The sequence below is a fragment of the Pleurodeles waltl genome, chromosome 11, assembly GCF_031143425.1.
Source record: "Pleurodeles waltl isolate 20211129_DDA chromosome 11, aPleWal1.hap1.20221129, whole genome shotgun sequence".
NCBI lineage: Eukaryota > Metazoa > Chordata > Amphibia > Caudata > Salamandridae > Pleurodeles > Pleurodeles waltl.
Window position 1 is genome coordinate 630,871,422 of NC_090450.1, and position 18,904 is coordinate 630,890,325.

The 18,904-nt window shown below is 41.7% G+C and overlaps 1 protein-coding gene across 1 annotated transcript; it reads right to left on the reverse strand.

Annotated features, from left to right (window-relative positions):
* Nucleotides 1-1,044: 1,044 nt before the first annotated feature.
* NEFL (neurofilament light chain) lies at nt 1,045-17,377 on the reverse strand. Its single transcript, XM_069214139.1, has 4 exons — nt 14,763-17,377; nt 11,257-11,381; nt 7,992-8,308; nt 1,045-1,907 (listed from the first exon to the last, which is right to left on the reverse strand). Exons 1-4 carry the CDS (start codon nt 15,813-15,815, stop codon nt 1,672-1,674), a joined length of 1,731 nt encoding a protein of 576 aa, XP_069070240.1. The 5' UTR covers nt 15,816-17,377; the 3' UTR covers nt 1,045-1,671.
* Nucleotides 17,378-18,904: the final 1,527 nt, after the last annotated feature.

Genomic DNA, 18,904 nt, shown 5'->3' on the forward strand with positions numbered 1-18,904 from the left:
ATGCCCCTAATAATTTAATGACTTACGCCATCACTTTGCACTAACCACAGGAAAGCGACTTTTAAGGTAAGTATAACTTATTATTTGAGTTGCGAAATTATTAGAAAATAATTTATGATAATGTACCCCTGTCTAACTTTTGGATAATGTTTGTATTTGTGTTAGCTAAATGTTATTTTGAGTTTAATTAGATATAATTTAAAATTAATCAGCAGCATTTACATTTTGTGTTATGTGGCTGTAAATACATAGAACACATTTATGAGCTATGGGTTATTATTAGAGTTAGAATATAGTTTATAATTATTCTCAATTTGTTCCAGTTAGTTTAGGGTAGAGCCAGAATTAAGTACATTGGTAAATTAATTACATTTTCCATAAATTACCTGAATGAAACAAGTTATACGATTAGGATCGATATTGCAGTAAGCGTTTTGGAATTGCAATAATTGATTTAAAAATCGATTTTCGCTATGCAGGTTGCAAATAGAAGAAGAGTTAAAGTTAATATTTATTTCTTAGAACAGAAAATTTAGATTAATTAAATGTTATTAGATTGGAGTAGGTTAGTGTTACAACTAAAATACCCTGTTATTAATTTAATTAAAAAAATAATTCAATTTAGGGTTGATATTAATGCATTCAATGTAATTAAATGAAATTAAAATTAATGTAAATGATTAAGCAATATGTTTGACAATTTTAAGGTAAGGAAAGAATTTAAGACAAAATAATGTGAGCAATGTAAAGATAATTCCAAAGTAGGTGGACAAAGTACAGAAAGAACGAAGTTAAGGTGGAAAAGTAAATGTTGTGGGAGTAAAAAACACATTTATCTGTCTACGTCTTGTTGCACTAAGCAGATAATAAAAAGCGGTGTTTGTTTACAGTATGTGTCTGCGTGTCTTGAGATAAAAGTCAATAAATCTAATGCCAAACATAAAAGATTTCTCAAAGTTTGCCCAATTGATTTCTTGTCTTTCCCTTCCCCTCCTTTCATCGCAATTGTTTGGGAACATATGATTCACATGACACACACATAGATCCGAATGCAATTTGTGAACTTTATTTTGGGGTTTATTGCACATACTGTACCCATCACAGCAATAATTCCTGTAACCTTCATAGTCTGCTCGGAACTGCTGCTGCGCATGATCAGGTTCACCAGGAGCATATTTTTGTTCTTCCTTCATTGAGGCTTATATCATTCAGCATGGCACGCCTTTCTCAACTCACAAGTATTACACCATGCGTGTTTTAGTAGCAAGCCAGTGGAGCGTAGGGAAGGGCACACAGCAAGCATAGGTGGGACTTTGCATAGAGAAGGAAACCCAGGGAAACTCTCTCTTCACAAACCTAAGGACACTGTGTTTTCAAGGCATGGTCAAAGGTGGACTGGCCTGTTGGGAAACTGGGGAATTCCCTGTATGATGGGTGCCTCCAGAAGGACAGTAAGGGAGGGGAGGGCAAGTGCTGAGTTAGGCTCTATCTGACGCATGACTGACCCTACCTTGACTCAAACCACCTTTTGAAGGCACCAGCACACCTGGAAGGCTTTGGGTCTCCTGACAAACCAGTCTTTCTCTAATTATAGTGTCTTATCTGAATATGAACATTCTATGACATAGTCAGAGGTTTCTCGAGCTGACTACAGAATCTAAATTAGTCCTCTTAAGCTTTTTTTGCTCCCCCTTTTCCTGGCTTTTTTCCTTCGTCAGCTTCCTTCTCTGCTTCTTCCTCTGGCTCCTCTGTCTCTTCCCCTTCACCGTCTCCTTCTTCCGCTTCTCCTTCACCTTCATCTTCACCTTCTTTATCTTCTGCTTCTTCCTCTCCTTCTTCTTCACCTTCCTCTTCTCCCTCCCCTTCTTGTTCTTCTTTATCTTCTTCTTCAGCATCTTCCTTTTCACCTTTGAAAACACACAAATATTGGTTGATCACTAATATCCACCATTTGTCAAAATGTCGATAAGCCCACCACGCGGCTGCTGACGCTGCAATGCACATCGATCCGCATGCCTGTTTCAAGCACATTTTTGCTAATTGCCCCGCATGATGCTCTTGTGGGAACTCCCTGTGCTAACTCTCGGCTGAAACATTTTCAGGCTAAAATAGCAATTAAGAAATATATTTAACATTATCCCTTTGGTTAGATGGACTGCCATGCAGGTATGTGAGGATTACTGTGTTAATCTCTTTCTTGGGTTTCTGTGCCTCCCTACAGTTATGAAGATGTGGTAAAGTGTTTCAGCTGTTCCTTTGGCAACTGAAGCCCTAACATCAGATACCCAAATTGTGAGACCTTGAGCACATTACTGTGTCTCCCTTTCACTCAGCAACGTTTTTTTTAGAAAAAAATAGATCATCTAGAAACTTACATTACTAAACTGACATGTACAACTGAATAACTTAACTTTTGCTAAAAAAATTAAAAATGGGAACTTTTGCAAATATAATTACATTTCATAAAATATTGGACAAGCCTGTTTAGCCTGTAGGAGGAAGAGTCCAAAATCGGAAAACATCATGCAAAGTAATTTTTTCCAGATTTTTCTCACCAAAATGTTTAGGTGAAAATAATCGAATTGCCATTTTTTGCTATATTTTCCCCAGGGAAACAAAAGAAATCCTTCAGAGGAGTAAATGAAGATAATAAACAAAACTGAGTGAAATTGAAAAAGGATTGATTGCACACACCTCTAGTAATTACCACCCTAGGATGCAGCTCATGTGTGGAAGGCTTGAAACAAAAGGTTTGAGAGGCACACCCTCACAATGAACAATACCCTGAAGGGAGTACATAAGGCAGCCTTTGCTAATTATTCATACACACATCATGTAGAATGGATGGGCAAACCTTACAGAAGGAGAGACAAATACACTTTTAGGAAATTATCATTTTAACCTATTAAAATATGTGATTATGGTGTTCCCATTTTTGTAATTTGCGAATCTGGAAGTTTTCTTCAGAAAAATGTTTTTTTTTTAGATGAGTATTCTACTGTAAACCACATCTGCTGAGACTGAGTCACCTGCATGCTTGGGTGACTGGAGATTGGTGAATCATTTTAAGCTGGAAGGTCAAGTTCGCATGTCCAACTACTTTTAAGCCTGCGGAATTATTATTTTTTTTTCTGCTTGGGGGTGCAGAGACTTCCTGGGCTAAACCTGCATGCTCAGGGATAACAACCTGTGAGGAAACCATGTTGACTGACTGATCGGGCAGGATGTGCTGACAACAAGGCATTTTGGAGAGTTGTGGTGGTGGTTTCAGTTGGGAGGAAAGGCAGAATGTCTTTAGAATCTATGTTGGCCTTAGACATATTTACTGTATACAAGCCCTGCTCTTTGAACAGAGTGTGTCTTTTTATGGAGAAAGAGTGCAACATGTATGTTTTAACCTGGTTTTTAATGCATAAAACGTATGTTATTAGTAGCAGATCTTGGATCTTGAAAAATTACCTTCTTTGTATTCCTTTTTATAAAATTCCAAGCTGGCCTATATCAGGCATACGTTACATTTATAGTACTGGACTTGTATCTCTTTATTTGAAAATGGAAGTATAGAAACAATTACCATAGTGCGAAGTGTAGAAGTAGGAATAACAAAAAGCAACATTTGCGTGACAACTGCAGACAGTTTTGACTTTTTAACAAAGATCTCTTTGCAAATTTACATTTTCATGCTTCTACTCCTAATAGGAACACCAAAATCACATGCCCCAGAATGCAAAGTGGTGCTTGTTGCTTTGCTTGAAAGGCCTGAAGTGAAGTCACCCATGACACAAGATTAGTTGGTATGCACATATTTAGAAATTGTTGCCATGGTACTGCACTGGTGTTCAATCAACTGAATGTGAGATTTTATGTTTTTTTTTTTTTTTTTTTAACAGAGGTGCAAATCACCTATGTTTTATTGTATGCCTATCAAGCTCCGCTTTTTAATTTATTGCATTATTCTGAAATTATGGATACAAGGAAACTGTCATGTGTCAATTGTAAAGGAAATTTAAACTGTGTACTTTCAATTATAATTTCCCTGTAAAGTCAAAAAGTAAATAGCCCTTCAAGGACTCTAGACAAACATATAAATGCTTGTTATTTAACACGATGGTAGAGAATAGAGGTAAACAGAGAATAGTGGTAAATAGCGAGTAAGACCTCCTTGCCCATTTTTATTGGATTTGCGATTCAATTCATGATTCCCTTTAAATCATTTAAAATAATGACTCAGTTCAGTTTGAATTAGTCAAGTCACTTTTCTATGGTCTCTCTCTGGGGTGCACAGTATTCACTTTATTTTAGTATCCTTTAAAAATCCATCACACAAATGATGTATTTTTCAAATATGATAACCAAGGGTCCCATTACAAGTGCTTTAGGAAATACTGTATCAGTAATCCTGTACCACAAATCAGGGGTGGGTGGAATGTTTTGTTGTGCCCAGGGAATTCGTGGAATTGTGGTCATTCCGTATTACTCTTTAATGTGGAGCTTCCAGCCAAATACCACCAATCGCCATGTGGAAGAAGTTTTCTCCTGCGAGACTCCAGAAAATGTAAGCTGGAGAACGAGATGTTGCATCTCCTAGTGTGATTTTCTGATGCATGCGGTTGCGGGCGGTCACAGTCAGAGGGCTGCCTCTCTAATAGATTTGCTGTCGCTCAAGTAGATTTTTTACTCGAGTGGCAGCAAAACTAACTTGAATGGCTGTGCGCTCTTGCTCACTGCTTGGTGCCATTCATGTTGAATTTTCAGCATTGCTTGCACCAACTACCAAATTGCAGAGTGAGCAGAATATATTTTGCCCTTTAGCAGAACTCTGCTGAATCGCATGGAGTTTTTTGTTCCTCCCATCTGTACCACAAATTACTAATAGCAAGGGTATTGTAATTTTGGGGTGCAGAAATACTGTGATGTTCAGAGTTTCTACCCTAGTGTCCTCAGAGAAATTGGGAATTGCCACAGGAAGTGGAGTGACACTGCACAATTCCTGGGATAATTTTCTATCATTCAGCCAAATCTCGACTGGATAAAATGAGAGGGTATTGTTCACCCATAATTGTAATGGGGCCTGAGAAGAAAACCACCAGGCTATAACTATCAGGGTTATGGGTCATGGCACATACCAGCTTTATCCTCCCTGTTTGGGTTAATACATCAAAAGACTGACAGGTATAGATTTTTCTGTTTTCTGTGTGACGTTTTATTGCACATTATATGTGTTGAGTGTTTTTACAAGATTATATTTTGTCCAGGGTAAATATGTTGCACTACTAATTCAGAGTTATTTCCCTTGGAAAGGGAATGTATGTTTTTAACCAACAAAACAAGTTACTTAAATTAAAAAACAGGCACACAAAATAAAGCTGTAGGCTGTATCACAATACGAAGTGCGAATGTACACCAATGTAGAAGTACACTTTCACATCTTTTTCAATAAATATCTCTGTTGACAGTACACCTGCCGCAATACAGAGCAAACTCAGAAATGGGAATGTAGGGAATCTGTTGTCTCTGCAGCAGTGCATGAACTCACAAAAGAACCATTTCTTGAAATTAATTTAAAGAAAGGGTGTCAAGCTCCCTTCCACAGCTGTTGGATACCTAAAATCCTGGTATGAACCCTTAAGTCCCCATGGTCTTACTATTTTATGGCTCTCAAACATACATAACATAGGGCCATATGTACGAACACATTTTCCCATTGACACAGAATGGGAAAAACCCTTTGCTACATCTGGCCCATAGTCCCCAGCTTCATTCTTTTCGTAGCCCAAAGTGGTTATCATTAGATACTTCTGATTTTCTTATGTGTGCCTTATTTGCGTTATATATTATTTGTATTGTGGGGTAAATGATCTATATCCAATTTAAAATAAAAACGCTACCTGCTCATAGTTATTCACTTTCTAATGCGAATGTCAAATTTTATCCACTACACACTGGAAATAAGGCACACAGAAGAAATGGGTCTGCAGCAATTGCTTAAAAAAGTTACACATAACTTCCCTTTACAGCTCTTCTGAACTGCTGTTTCTGAAGCCACACTTGTGCGTCACTATAGAGCCGTTTCCAGAAAAGCAGATGCAAAGCTCTCTTTAACGCCTGTGTGCAGGTATACATAACATAAGGATCTGGCCTCAGAACCACATATCCTTCTGCCTTATGACACCAAACAGGAACATCCATAGCCCTATCTTTACCCCGCTTGTTTGGAATATAACTCAAAAGCCATTAATGGCTGCTACTTTCTTCTGAAAGTTGTATTTTTTTTTTTTACACTGTTTATGTGGAGAGGTAAGGAAGATGTGTCAATTAAAAAGTAAAAGCTCAGTTCCGCTTCCTTAGTTTAGGGTCGCTTTAAGCTATAGGTATTTGTTACAAAAGCCCAATGTCACTCATTATTTCAAATTAATTGTTTTTAAAAAGGCACGAAGAGCTCCTAGCATACATTGATTCTTCAATTCAAGTTTAAGAACTGAATAGTAATAAACATAACTGCTTCTGAGTTGTAGTGTCAGGACGTAAGTACATTTTTTAGGATATATATTGATTTTCTTTTTGAATAATAGTCTTCCACGAATGTTCTTTCCTTCTCTATACCTCTCGAGTGAAAATATGCAATATTTGTGCACTTCTTATTCTTTCGGTACTTAGATTTAATGAATAGAATTTAAAGTGTTGTGCAAAGTCGCAAAGATTTTTCTTTGCAAATTACACATAATCGCAAAAACTACCAAGGCTACGTTAATCCCTAATTTTGTGCGAGGACCGCTTCCACATTAAAAAATTGATGTTTTCCTCAAACAGTTTTTGCTTAAGTTATTTCTGCTGTGCACTCATAAGAAAAGCTAAGCAAGGTGTTCTTCCCTACAAAATGCTTACGAGTAACCAGAGCAACAGTTTTTTGAGTAATAGTGAAAATTTGCCAAGCCTGCTCAGCACTTGCATGTAAAATGCTTGTGATTTACCAAAACAACATGGTTTTAAAGTAATAGAAAAATACATACAAAGTGATGCACTTGCATTCAAAATGTGTGTGAGTTACGTTGTGTTACGTTACATACCATTAGGCTACATTATGTTATGTTATGTTGTGTAGCGCACAACTCACTCAGCAGGGGGTATGCTGGTGCTGAAACAGGGGCTGTATGGGCCGAAGCAGGGTCAGGGCTAGGTGAACAGCCAGGTGTTCAGTTTCTTACAACATTCAAACCTGAGGAAGATTCTCTGAGGTAGATGGGTAGGTTGTTCCAGGCTTTAGGAGCAAGGTAAGAGAAGGCACAGCTGGCAGATCTGGTTCTGTGTATGCAAGGGATGTGCGTGAGACAGAGTTTGACTGAGCGTAGGTATCTGGTAGATTTGTAGAGGTTTAGGTGGTTGTTGAGGTAAATGGGATCAATGCTGTGTGAGGTTTTGCATGAGGCCAACTAACACTCTTGGGAGGCCCTATGCAATTGTGTAATCATAGAAAACGCTGAAAGCTCTGCAAGCTATTGGTTGATCAATTTTCAGAAACTCTGCAAGGCTGAGCTCGCATAATTAAAACTTCGCACTGCACTAGAAAACTGTGTAATATTTATTTGTTGTTTCCGCTCATGGAAAAAAGTTTTTCGGTAACAAGTATTCTTCATCCATACTCACAGTAAAAGTTGAGGTTTTTGTTTTCACTTTCCCGTTCTACTACAATAGAAACCACTCACTTGAAGATTGTGTCCCACAGTATTGTGGGTAAAACATAGACCTACGAAAATATCAACTCCACTATAGAAGCTGCCACAATACTGTCAAGGGAAGTAACACCATGATAGATTGTACAAACCTTGAATCTCTCTGGGAGACCTGCAAGGCCTATCAAATTGGATGAATTTTTCCAGGAGATTTCTTTGCTCCTGTGAACCCCCAAAAGAGATTCAGCACAGCCCTAGAACAAAACATTTTTTTTTTAATAACAAATCCATTTGCAGTATTTTAACCAAAATGTCAATCACCTTCCTCTTCTTCTTGGCCTTCTTCTCCTGCTTCTTCTGCCTCTTCCTCTACTTCTTCAGCTTCATCTTCTCCTGGTGCTTCTGCTTTGGCCTCCTCAGCTTTGCTGGACTGTATTGTCTCTTCAATGTCCTCCTGCTCTTCCTGGACATGGCTAGAGTAGTAGGCAGGGTAGGAGCGGGTGGACATCATGTACGAACTGCTCTGCAGACCATAGGCAGTCCGACTACCATAGACAGGGGCACTCTGAGCATATCCACTGGAGATACTACCAATGCTGGTAAAACTTAGTCTAGTTTCTTCCCCTTCCAGTAGTTTCCTATGGAGAGAATGAAATAGGAACAAGAAAGAGACAGGTACTGAGATTACAGGGAGCAATGTGTTAAATTATAAAAGGGAGACCCTCCTGTCTAAGACACACAAAATCTAAACATAATAGGAGGAATGATAAAGATTATTTTGCCAAAAACATGTTTGGTTACTCTAAGAAAACAAATGGTTGCATGTGGTTTCACTACCAACTATTCTGTTTCTTCACAGGTATAATTGGTGGAAAAGAGCATAATACAAATTGATGTGGATGATAGTGAAAGAAGTGATGAATAACAAAATCACGGCTTGTGCACCTATGTCCCCACTAGGATTAAATGATTTGAATCAAAGTATAATTGCAAAAGGGAGATTCCACCCAAAAAAGCACTTTTCACGTAAATATATTATTTGGAGTATTCTTCTAGGAATATTTTAATTGGTTTTTCAACAAATTAATTTTTTAGGGTTTTCTTTAAAAAATCCAAGGAATGTTTGTGATGATTCTGTGTTGAAGTCAGACTAATGCATAAAGCAGTTCAACAAAATAATTACTTCAGCTATCTGTCTGTATCCTCTGTATCTATGTGGACACCCAATTGCATTCTAAGAAAGCTCTTAAGACTGAATGCTGCATTTTGGAGATTGAGATTCTTATGTGACATATTGTTTTCTAGGTACCTATGGTTGCACTACCTGAAAGTTCAACTCTAGAAGTAATAACTATCGAAAAGAAGGTAAGGCTAAAAGAAATTGCTAATTTAAGTACATTCACATTTTTCCTTAGAGGTATCTTTTCAGCATTTTAAATAGGGGTTTCATTATAGTTAAAGAGATGGCATATGAGTAATAACTAAAATATGACAATTTTCAATAATTAGGATCTAACTATAAACAGAAATAAGATAGAAAATAAAGGGCAAACTAGTATATTTAAAAAGTTCTCTCTCCACAGTTGTGACATAATCTATACTTTTAAAGGACTTTTTGTGTTATAGTCATAAAGTGAACAAGAGAATAAAAACGAGAGTTTGAGATATTACGGGCGCGATTCACAAAGATAAACTTAGACTTTTGTTCTAAACTTAGACCAAAAGTCTAAGTTTATGACTTTGAGAATTCACAAAGGGCATTTATGATTACTATCTTTATGTCTGCACTTGAGGCAGAGATCCACCCCGAGTGTGGATATAAAGATAGTAATCATAAATACCCTTTGTGAATTCCCAAAGTCCTTAACTTAGACGTTTGGTCTGAGTTTAAAACAACAGCCTAAGTTTACCTTTGTGAATCGGGCCCTGAGTGTGAGAAGAAGCCTGAAAAGTGAATTGGAGTCCAATTGAGGAAAAGAGGAATTTGAACAAGAGAGAAGAGGGCAGTGAGAAGATTAGGATAAACAGAATGGGAGGAAGACAAAAAGAATGAGCAACAGCGATAAAATGAGAAGAAAGGAGAGAAGGCTAGAGAAAAAGAGAGATAGATTCGGTTATTTTGGTTTTAATTCACAATATCAGGCTGTCTAATTTGTATTACTATTTAAACTAACTTTAAAGGAGTGTAAATGTGTAGAATATTTACGTTATTTAGTGCTGCTTATCTGTTTTTAATGTGTTAATTTCAGTTTTTGTCATAAGCACCATTACCATACTGTCACTGTAGATATACTTTTAAGCCTTGTGCCTAGCCTACCCGGGTATTTTGTTTGCCTCTTACTAACCTATAGTACAGAAACTCACATTTCGAGTACCATAGAAATGAATGGGTGTGGCCTCTTAAACTTCACCTGGTCATCTGAAAGCTAGCCATAACATATAGACAGGCAAATCCACGATAGGAATAAAGAGAAGCAAATACGGCCAGAAATACATAAAGAGTTAGTCATACTGCGTGTCATGGGTACTGTAATTTTGTCCAGTGATATTACAGTATAGTCCCACATCACTGCAATAGAAGGAAATGTACTTGAATGGTTTGTACAGTAACACCATTTTGTCATACAGCCACTTCACTGTATCTGAGTGTGACTTGCATAAAATCATTGGGCGTGACCATGGTGTTGTGGGAATTGAGGGTGTCCCTAGAAAATGTCTTGCGATTTGGACATAGCAAAGACATGCCAGGCACTGTCAATTGCATTGACCAAAGTGGACTATAATTTACAAGATGCTGTAAAATAGAGCCTCTAGTGTGTTGGGGAAGGGTACTGTAAAGCAAGACAATCATGATCGATGAATTGGTGCACCTCAATGAGCTATATTGTTCTTATTTGCTGTACTGTGGTATGGAGATTTCAGCTAATGTATGGCTAGATTAAAAATGAGGATACTACACTACTTTGTTGTCATTTCTTTGTATATAAATTTAATTTCCAAGCTTCTTCTTTGCTAAAGAAGCCTCTATCATAAAAGGGCTGAATTGTCCCTTACTCACTGCCTAAAAAAATATAACCTTCAATTACCATTTGAGGGGCTGGTCAATGGCCTCATCCGCGTATCATGTTTCTGGCCGAACCACATAAATATTGTTCGTAATTTTAACTGCCTACTGTAATGACAGTGCAGTTGGAAAAAAAAATACAAATACAGATTCCCCGCTTTTTTGAAGCTGTAATTGTGAATAGAATCTTTTCAGTACTTCTTAAATTCTTTTACGGTTAGTTTCTTTCTGAGTAATGAATAAATTAACATGGCTGTTCCGAGTATTAGTGATAAAACAACAATGAATAGGAAGTAAACTTTGAACTTTTTTTTTCTAATATTCTGATAAGATTCCAACATAGCACAATAACACATAAAAGTTAAAATATATAAAAATCGCGCCCCCCAGCAAGCGTCAAACACTTATTCAAAGAAACTTTTCATAAAATGTAAAGACTTTCTTGAAGTTCATGATGACATGTTTTTGCGCCTAGAGACTAGCTGTATAGCAAGTGGCACGTTGACCTGTGCACATCAGTACCTGTACGCTGCGATCTCAATATCTAGCGCCATCTTGACGTTAAGGAGGTCCTGATACTCCTTCAGATAACGGGCCATCTCGTTCTTGGTGTTCCGCAGTTCATTTTCTAACTTATTGATGGTTTCCTGTTGGGACCAAAGATGACAGAAAAATGGTAAAATGCCCAGATTTACCGTACAATAATGAATAATTCCAAAATCTGTTCCACTGTGAACGATAGACACTCTGTAACGACTGGAAGGTCGAGGACTTCATAGCTACATTACCATTTTACCAACTGAAAGCGCAATTTTCTTGTTGCAGATTTTCAGTTGTAGCCTTTAAGTTCATGCCTATACACGAGACTCAAAAGAAAGTAGGCATCAAACAATGTATGGTGTGGCATACGAAAATGAGATTTTGTGTGTAGGTGTCTGTATATGTGCTTCTATATTAATGTAAGATGTATGTGTCCGTAAACAATATTTGCTTTACTAGGTGTGTTTGTGTGTAATGTACACACGCGTACATAAACACAACACACAGTTATAACATTTGCATATTTAGATATATCATATGTGGGTGTTGTGTATATTTAACGGTATAATGCAGAATGCAGCTTCTTATTATTCACGGAAATGCAAGCCATCCCACCCCTCTCCTGCCCCGAGTAAAATGAGGCGCTACATGCATGCAGTTGCCAGATGCAGTGACGTTCGCTACGATTTTTTTGCCAAACTTTCGACGCTGTGGCATCTGCTCCGCCAGCCCACTCAAGGGCGGGCAGGAAGAGTTTCTTTTATGTGCTTTATTGGGGGCATGTGTGAAGCGGGTGCCCAGCCGCAGGAAGGAAAGGCGCTATGTAAGGAGTGCAGTGCTAATTCTGCCACCTGATTAAAAGGGTTTACATAGAGATCTGCAGCTACCCCACACCCGTTCGACTACATGCACAGACCTGTGCCAACTAATACATTCTATGAAGATGAGTCGAAGCCATTGAACGGCATCTTGTCCAGCCTGCTGCAGTGGTTTATGCACGTATGTAGTGGAGTGAATACCTTTGCAGTGGAAAGAGCACCTTTGCAGTGGTATGAAAGGCTCTGTAGTGATAGTTTGAGCACCTCAGCAGTGACGTTAGAACCTCTGGAGGGTATACCACCTCTGCAGCAGTGAAATGAGCACCTATGCAGTGGTGTGAGCACCTCTGCCGAGAAAGAAGTACCTCTGCAGTGGGACGAACATCGCTGCAGTTAAATTGGTACCTCTGCAGTGGTATGAGCACCGATATCGAGGGGGGAGTACCCCTTCAATGCGATGAACATCTCTGCAGTGTTTTGCGCACCTCTGCAGTGACATGAGCACTTCTGCAGTGGAGTGGACATCTCTGCAGTGAAATAAGCAACTCTGCAGTGGAATGAGCAATTCTGCAGTGGGACGAGCGCACATGTAGTGAAATGAGCATGTTGCCAGTGGTGTGACCAATCTGCAGTGATATTAGCACCGCTGCAGTGGTTTGAGCACCTCTGCAGTGGAATTAGTCTGGGGCAGTCTCGCATCTCTACTGCTTCAGTGCTCATGCCTGCCCTAGATAAGACGTGCACACGTCGCCAGGTTGTGTAATTATAACCGAAAAAGCAACATCGCAACTGCAGGAATATAAAAAAAACAGACGTGGCTCAGCCACTCCCACTTAGCAAGGGAACGCCTTATCTCGACGATAGGAATGTTCTCGAAAGATGAACACCGGAGGCAGCCCTATTATGATTCGCAACCGCAGCTGTTACAGTATTCGGTGTGTGCGCGCGTGTGTATGGAGAGATTTCTCTCGGGGTCCATTTACGCTGCCAAGTAAGCGGGAGTGTGGGGGGGGCTAGAGGAGGGGGTCGTGCTGGGGGGAGGAGAGAAGAGGGGCGAATTGCAACTCTCTCATTCTTTGAGAGGCACGCCATGTACTTCTAATCCTCAAAGGCAATTCCATCCATAAAACTAGTGCTTGAAATTGAAAAATAGAAGGGAAGGAGCTTTCAAGAAATCACTGCTTATGAAACCGTACCAAAAGTCTCTGATGTTCCTGGTAGCATGCACTACCCTCCCTCCGGGATCCACGCCGGTGTTTGCCCAAGGGGTTTCCCCTAAGATCGCACCACAGTCCCATGCAGCAGCAAAGGGGGATCCGCGAAAAGCCGTCCACACTTAGCACACGTAGCGAGACTGTCCTTTAAGATGCCCTCCCTCCCAGCCTGTACCCTCCGTCTGGATCACACCGAGTCCCTGCGTGGAGGGGGCTTTCTAACAAGATCCCAGTTACTGAAACGGGCACTTATTGAGTGAAACTCTCAGAGAACCACCCCGCTCCACTTGGAATCCAAGAACAGCCATGAAATATCCCCCCTCCGCCCCCACCTTGGACTAGGTGCCACGAGGAACACACCCTAGGAAAACACAAGGACACAAATTTCCAAGACCACCCCCCATCAACCTCAAAAGTCATGCCTACTTCCATCTCCCACCGAACCCGACCAGGCATTTCCCTACCTCCAATGTATATAGGTCCTCACTCCCGACACACAGGACCACCACAGACGGGGTCCTCTAAGTGCAATGTGCCAATCCCTTACCTCCACCTGCCTATACCAGTAAGGGTAAAGTCATCTTTGTACAGCTCGACATAATCCAGTTTCGCCATAAAAGTAGTAATATTACCTTCAGTGAATACCTCTGCCCTGCTCCCCCATGGCTACCTAGTCAAAAACCGCTTTGTTTAGCTTGTCCCACACCGTGCTCTTAGTGTCTGCAAGGAGAGTGACATATTGTATAGCTCTCTATCCTCTTAATCTCTCATCTCCTCAGGGAATGAACAGTATCCTCTCTTAAGCTCCCCAGGGAACTGACAGGATATTCTCTCTGTATCTCCTCAGCTCAGGGTCTGGCCATGATCCTCTCTTTAGTTGCTCATCCCCAAAACCTTCATCATTTTTGCAAGGATAGAATCCTCCTTTAACTCTGATATGTTAGTTGGGACAGAATCATTTGTTATTCCCAGCTTTACTATTCTAAATGCGATCACCTACCTATATCTTTCTTACCACCTCACTGGGCATTCTCTATATACTCCACAGGACTTCCTACTCAGGTGTGCCACTTGCGTACAGCCTCTCTAAACACTGGCATGGAGGTGGTCTTCTGTGCATGCTCAGACCCCCATCTCTGTGACCATAATCGTCTATGTTTGCCCCAAGTCACCTATCCTGGCACCCACAGAATCTGCTAAGAAAATTCTCTAACACTCCCAATATACCCATTGACCCAGGAAAGTCTTTGCAAGGAAAGTAACACCCTCTCCATCGATCTGCAGGCTAGGGATCTTATATGTGTTCTAATGCACTCTAGAGATGTGCCCCACAGGCGTCTACGCAATGTAACTGCAATCAAGATCCTGTATGTGTACTACCTTGAATTGTCACCCATATCTGATGTACTAGGTTCTTCTTTCTGTCTTGTCAAGACCTCCCACCACCCCACAATACCTGTAGTGCTTGAATCTCGGAATTCTGCTTGTCCTCCAACTCCTGCAACTGCCTCTCCATGGCTTCGTTCATGCCCCGGCAGGCCTCAATCTCTAAGGACTTGGCCTTCAGAAGCCTTCGGCTCTCAGACACCTCATCTTTGGCTGCACGAACGGCATCTGTGTTCTTGGCGGCACTCTCAGTAAGGACGGTGAATCGACTGCGGAACCACTCCTCGGCTGACTGCATGTTTTTGGCTGCCAACTTCTCATACTGTGAGCGAATGTCCTTTAGGGCAGAGGACAGGTCAGGTCGAGAGACATCCATCTCCACTGAGATTTGTGCATACTGTATTTGGGCTTGTAACTCAGCCATTTCCTCCTCATGAATCTTCTTCAGGAATTGAATCTCATCTATCAGGCTATCAATTCGCTTCTCCAGTTCAGCTCGGGCTAGGGCTGCTTCATCAGCACCTTTACGGACCTCCATCAGACGGGCCTCAGACTCCTCACGATTGAGCACCTCTTCTTCATAGCGGGCCTGAAGGCCACGCAGTGTCTCCTCCATAGCCTCACGTTCACTCTGAAGGCCTTGTTTCTCTTGGATGGCCTCCTCAGAGGCCAACCTGAGCTCACGAATCTCCTGCTCATAGAGGGTCCGCAGGCGGGAGGGCTCACTATGCTTTTGACGCAGTACCAGCAGCTCAGCTTCTAACACCTTGTTCTGCTGCTCAAGCTCATGCACCCGCTCAATGAAGCTGGCAAAACGGTCATTGAGGTCTTGAAGCTGGGCCTTCTCCTGGGTCCGGATGGTCTTCAGGTCACTGCTGATGGCGGCGACCTGGGTTAGGTCTAAGTTGTCTAGTGATGGCATTAGTGAGGAAGATGAAGAGGTGGAGGCATAGCTCCTCCTGGCTGTGATCGAGGTCACTGGAGCTGAAAAAGTGGTGTAGGTGGACCTGGGAGCCCCATATCCACTTCTGGCTGTGGAAATGTGCACCCGGGGGCTGCTTTCCACATACCGACGCTTGTAGGAAGAGGAGGAGTAGTAAGGATCAAAGCTGTAGGAGCTCATGGCTGCTGAGAGGATGGCTGCTGTGTGCGACTGGGGTGCTGTCTGCCCTGCTCTCTTTATAGCTCACAAGGAACCTGACGCAGCAACACCTCTACCACCACTGGGTTTCAGCGATGAACAGAGAAAGTGTTGAGCCCAGCCCCTTTCAAGAAAAAGCAGCTCAGCTCTGCCCCGTGGGAGGGAACAACCACTGCAAAGCCCTTCTCTAGAGGAGTGGTCAGATGAGAGAGTGCTGAGAACACCTCCAATCACAGCTCAGCCCCTACAAAGGACAGCCCAGTCCAGCGTGATCTAATAACAGCTTCCACCTAAACCAGACCCCTTCAGAGGAGAGCCCATCCCACTCAACACCAACCAATCCCATCCGGCACTAACAGTACCAATCGTGGTCCAGCTCCCTGCACCTCCCTGCAGAGAACATACTTTTCCACCCAGTAGAAGAGCAGCCCCAAACCTGGCCCCACCCCTAAGGAGGTGGGCCCATACTAACAACTACAAAAGTGGCTTCAGCAGCGAACCAGCTCACAAGAAAGCCGAGATCATCCCGTCCATCACCAGCTGATAGCTCCTATCCTCAGTAAGACACCACATACCAGCCTGCATTAGAGAGAGCTTCATAAACAAGCCCACATCCTGCAGAAGAGAGCACATACAAATCAACATCATCAGCCCTTCAATTTTGACCCAGACCCAGTCAGCCCATAACAGTCAATTTCAAAAGCAACTGTTAATCTAGCCCAACCCACTGCTGTGCCAAGCCTGCACCTGCCAGTTTTCAGGAAAACCGAGCGATGACTCTCATAAAGAGGACCGTAAAAAAGGCAGCCGGTAGGACAGCCCATCTGCAGAAATCCTGCGAAATTCCAAGGAGCAGCCAGACGGCTTGTTGCCATGAACAGATACAGACAGCGAGATTATAGGTGCACACATTTGCTGCAGAAATTGTTCGGAAACAGAGGCAGCAAGAACTACAAGTTTATAAATAGGATACAAATATCCGTGGCAGACCCAGAATAGCAAACATCCCTTTACATTTAGCACTAGGGACCATTATCAGCAGAGACCCAAGCGAGCCAGAACTAGAAACACCAGCCCACACTCTTGTCAGTCCACGGTCCTTTCAGTGAGGACCAGGCAGAGACACAGCCTCTACTATCAAGGGTGGGACAGCCTGGACCTAGAGGTCCCTGTCTCAAAGAGCAAAGCTTTCAGCAGTCTAGCCAGCACCATGGAAAACTCCATCCCGCGCTAGCAGGATAGTTCGGACGGCTGTGCATTAGGCTCAGTGCCCACGCAGCAGCCCTGCAGGCACGTCAGGCGGAACCGATCCGCGCCAGTACCACAGACACCGCAGGCTCCGGTCCTAGAGCAACTCGCCTCCACCAGAACCTTGGACAGTTCTTCCCCCATATTCAGGTTGCAGCCCAGTCGCATCAGCACCATGAACAGTTACAGTACCAGCGCGGCGAGAGACCTGAAAACCTTCAGCACCATGGAGAGAGCCCCGCCCCGGTGTTGTGCATTCTTCGAGCGCGGCTTGTCGCAGCCGCTGCTGACTGCACAGATCTCCCAGCCCTGCCCACCCCACCGCAGCCACGCCGCAGCGGAAGAAATGCTGTCTCACTCACAGCGGCTCGCTGGTGCTGCTGGCAAGCGATCTCTGGGGGTGCATTGCTCTGCCTACTTCTTCCGTGAGATCCAGAGCACACAATGGCCTGCAACCTCCCTCCACAGTTCTAAAATTGATCGATCGATTAAAACCATTGTACCACTGTCCTCTACCCACTGTCACCCTCCAATGTAAAAACACTAAATAATTATTTCAGAATCTATGTACCTGAGATAAAAGTTGCACTCCAACATTTGATTTTCTTCTTTTATTGAGCTATTTAGAAATGCAGTGTTTTTGATTTGGAGAGTTGGTAACATAAACTGCCGGTATTGAACCGGTAACGATCGCAACGGAGAGTTACAAATATCACTCAGTGATTCGAACAGTATTTTAAGGGGTTCGTGTCCTCTGTAATGGGGAGCAAGAGGCCCTGTGCATTTTTCAAATTGGTGATCATCCTTTATTCCCATAGCCTACACATTATGGGGTCACCACACATTAACATTTTAAAACGTTAAAAGTTTCTAAAACATACAACGGTTATAGTTTCCTGGTTCAGTTGACTCCTTAGCTGCTGTTATTATTACATATTATTACTTTATTTTATTATTTTCAGCAATGTGTTACATCAGACATTACAGTAACAATCAAAACCAACGACCACCACTACATCACGTCTTTATAAAATAGCTGCCCTTATTGGCCCTTTTAATGCGTATGGTTTACTTCCACTGCCTCATATCTTAATGCACCAGTGTATCCAGCTTGGGCCTCTCAGTAATGGTTCAAACCAGCTGAGGGCGTTTATGTACTTGCGCCCTTGTTTGGGTCTATTAGGGCCAGAAAACGCCATGTGCCAAAGTCACTGCAATTCACATACAAGTAAGCAACTATGTATGTTGCTCCTCCACCACACTCCGGATCCAAACATTGGCCAGCTACGCAAAAATAAATACGACCACACTAAAGCAATTCATAAATAATTGTAATACGTTCATAATGCAGTCATATACATTGGATCCACCCAATTCCTTGTCATGCTTAACACGCTAATCCCTCAACACGTGGATGGCATTTGTAACTAGGTCTAGCCGAAAACTAAATTATGCCTGTGTAATTTGTGTCATTTCAAGAATTTCACGTTGCTCTTGTAATGCAAAATTAAGCCATTATGCCACTTTGCATAGTTATGCACCAATAATGCCAAAAGGTTACCACATATTGCACAACTCGTGATAAATATTTACAGGAAGCAGCTGTTGTTTGTGGTGCTTTCGTTAAAATACATCCTCATGCCAAAATTTACACATCTTTGGCAAAAATATAGCACAAAATGACAGATTTGCATTTCATGTAAATATGCATAATTTTGCATAACTTTTCGGTAATTTCACATAATTACAAGCAAATTTCACACATCCCAGTTTGTGACCTCAACTCTCACCCTGACCTAGATGGCCTGTTTTTCATTGAGAGG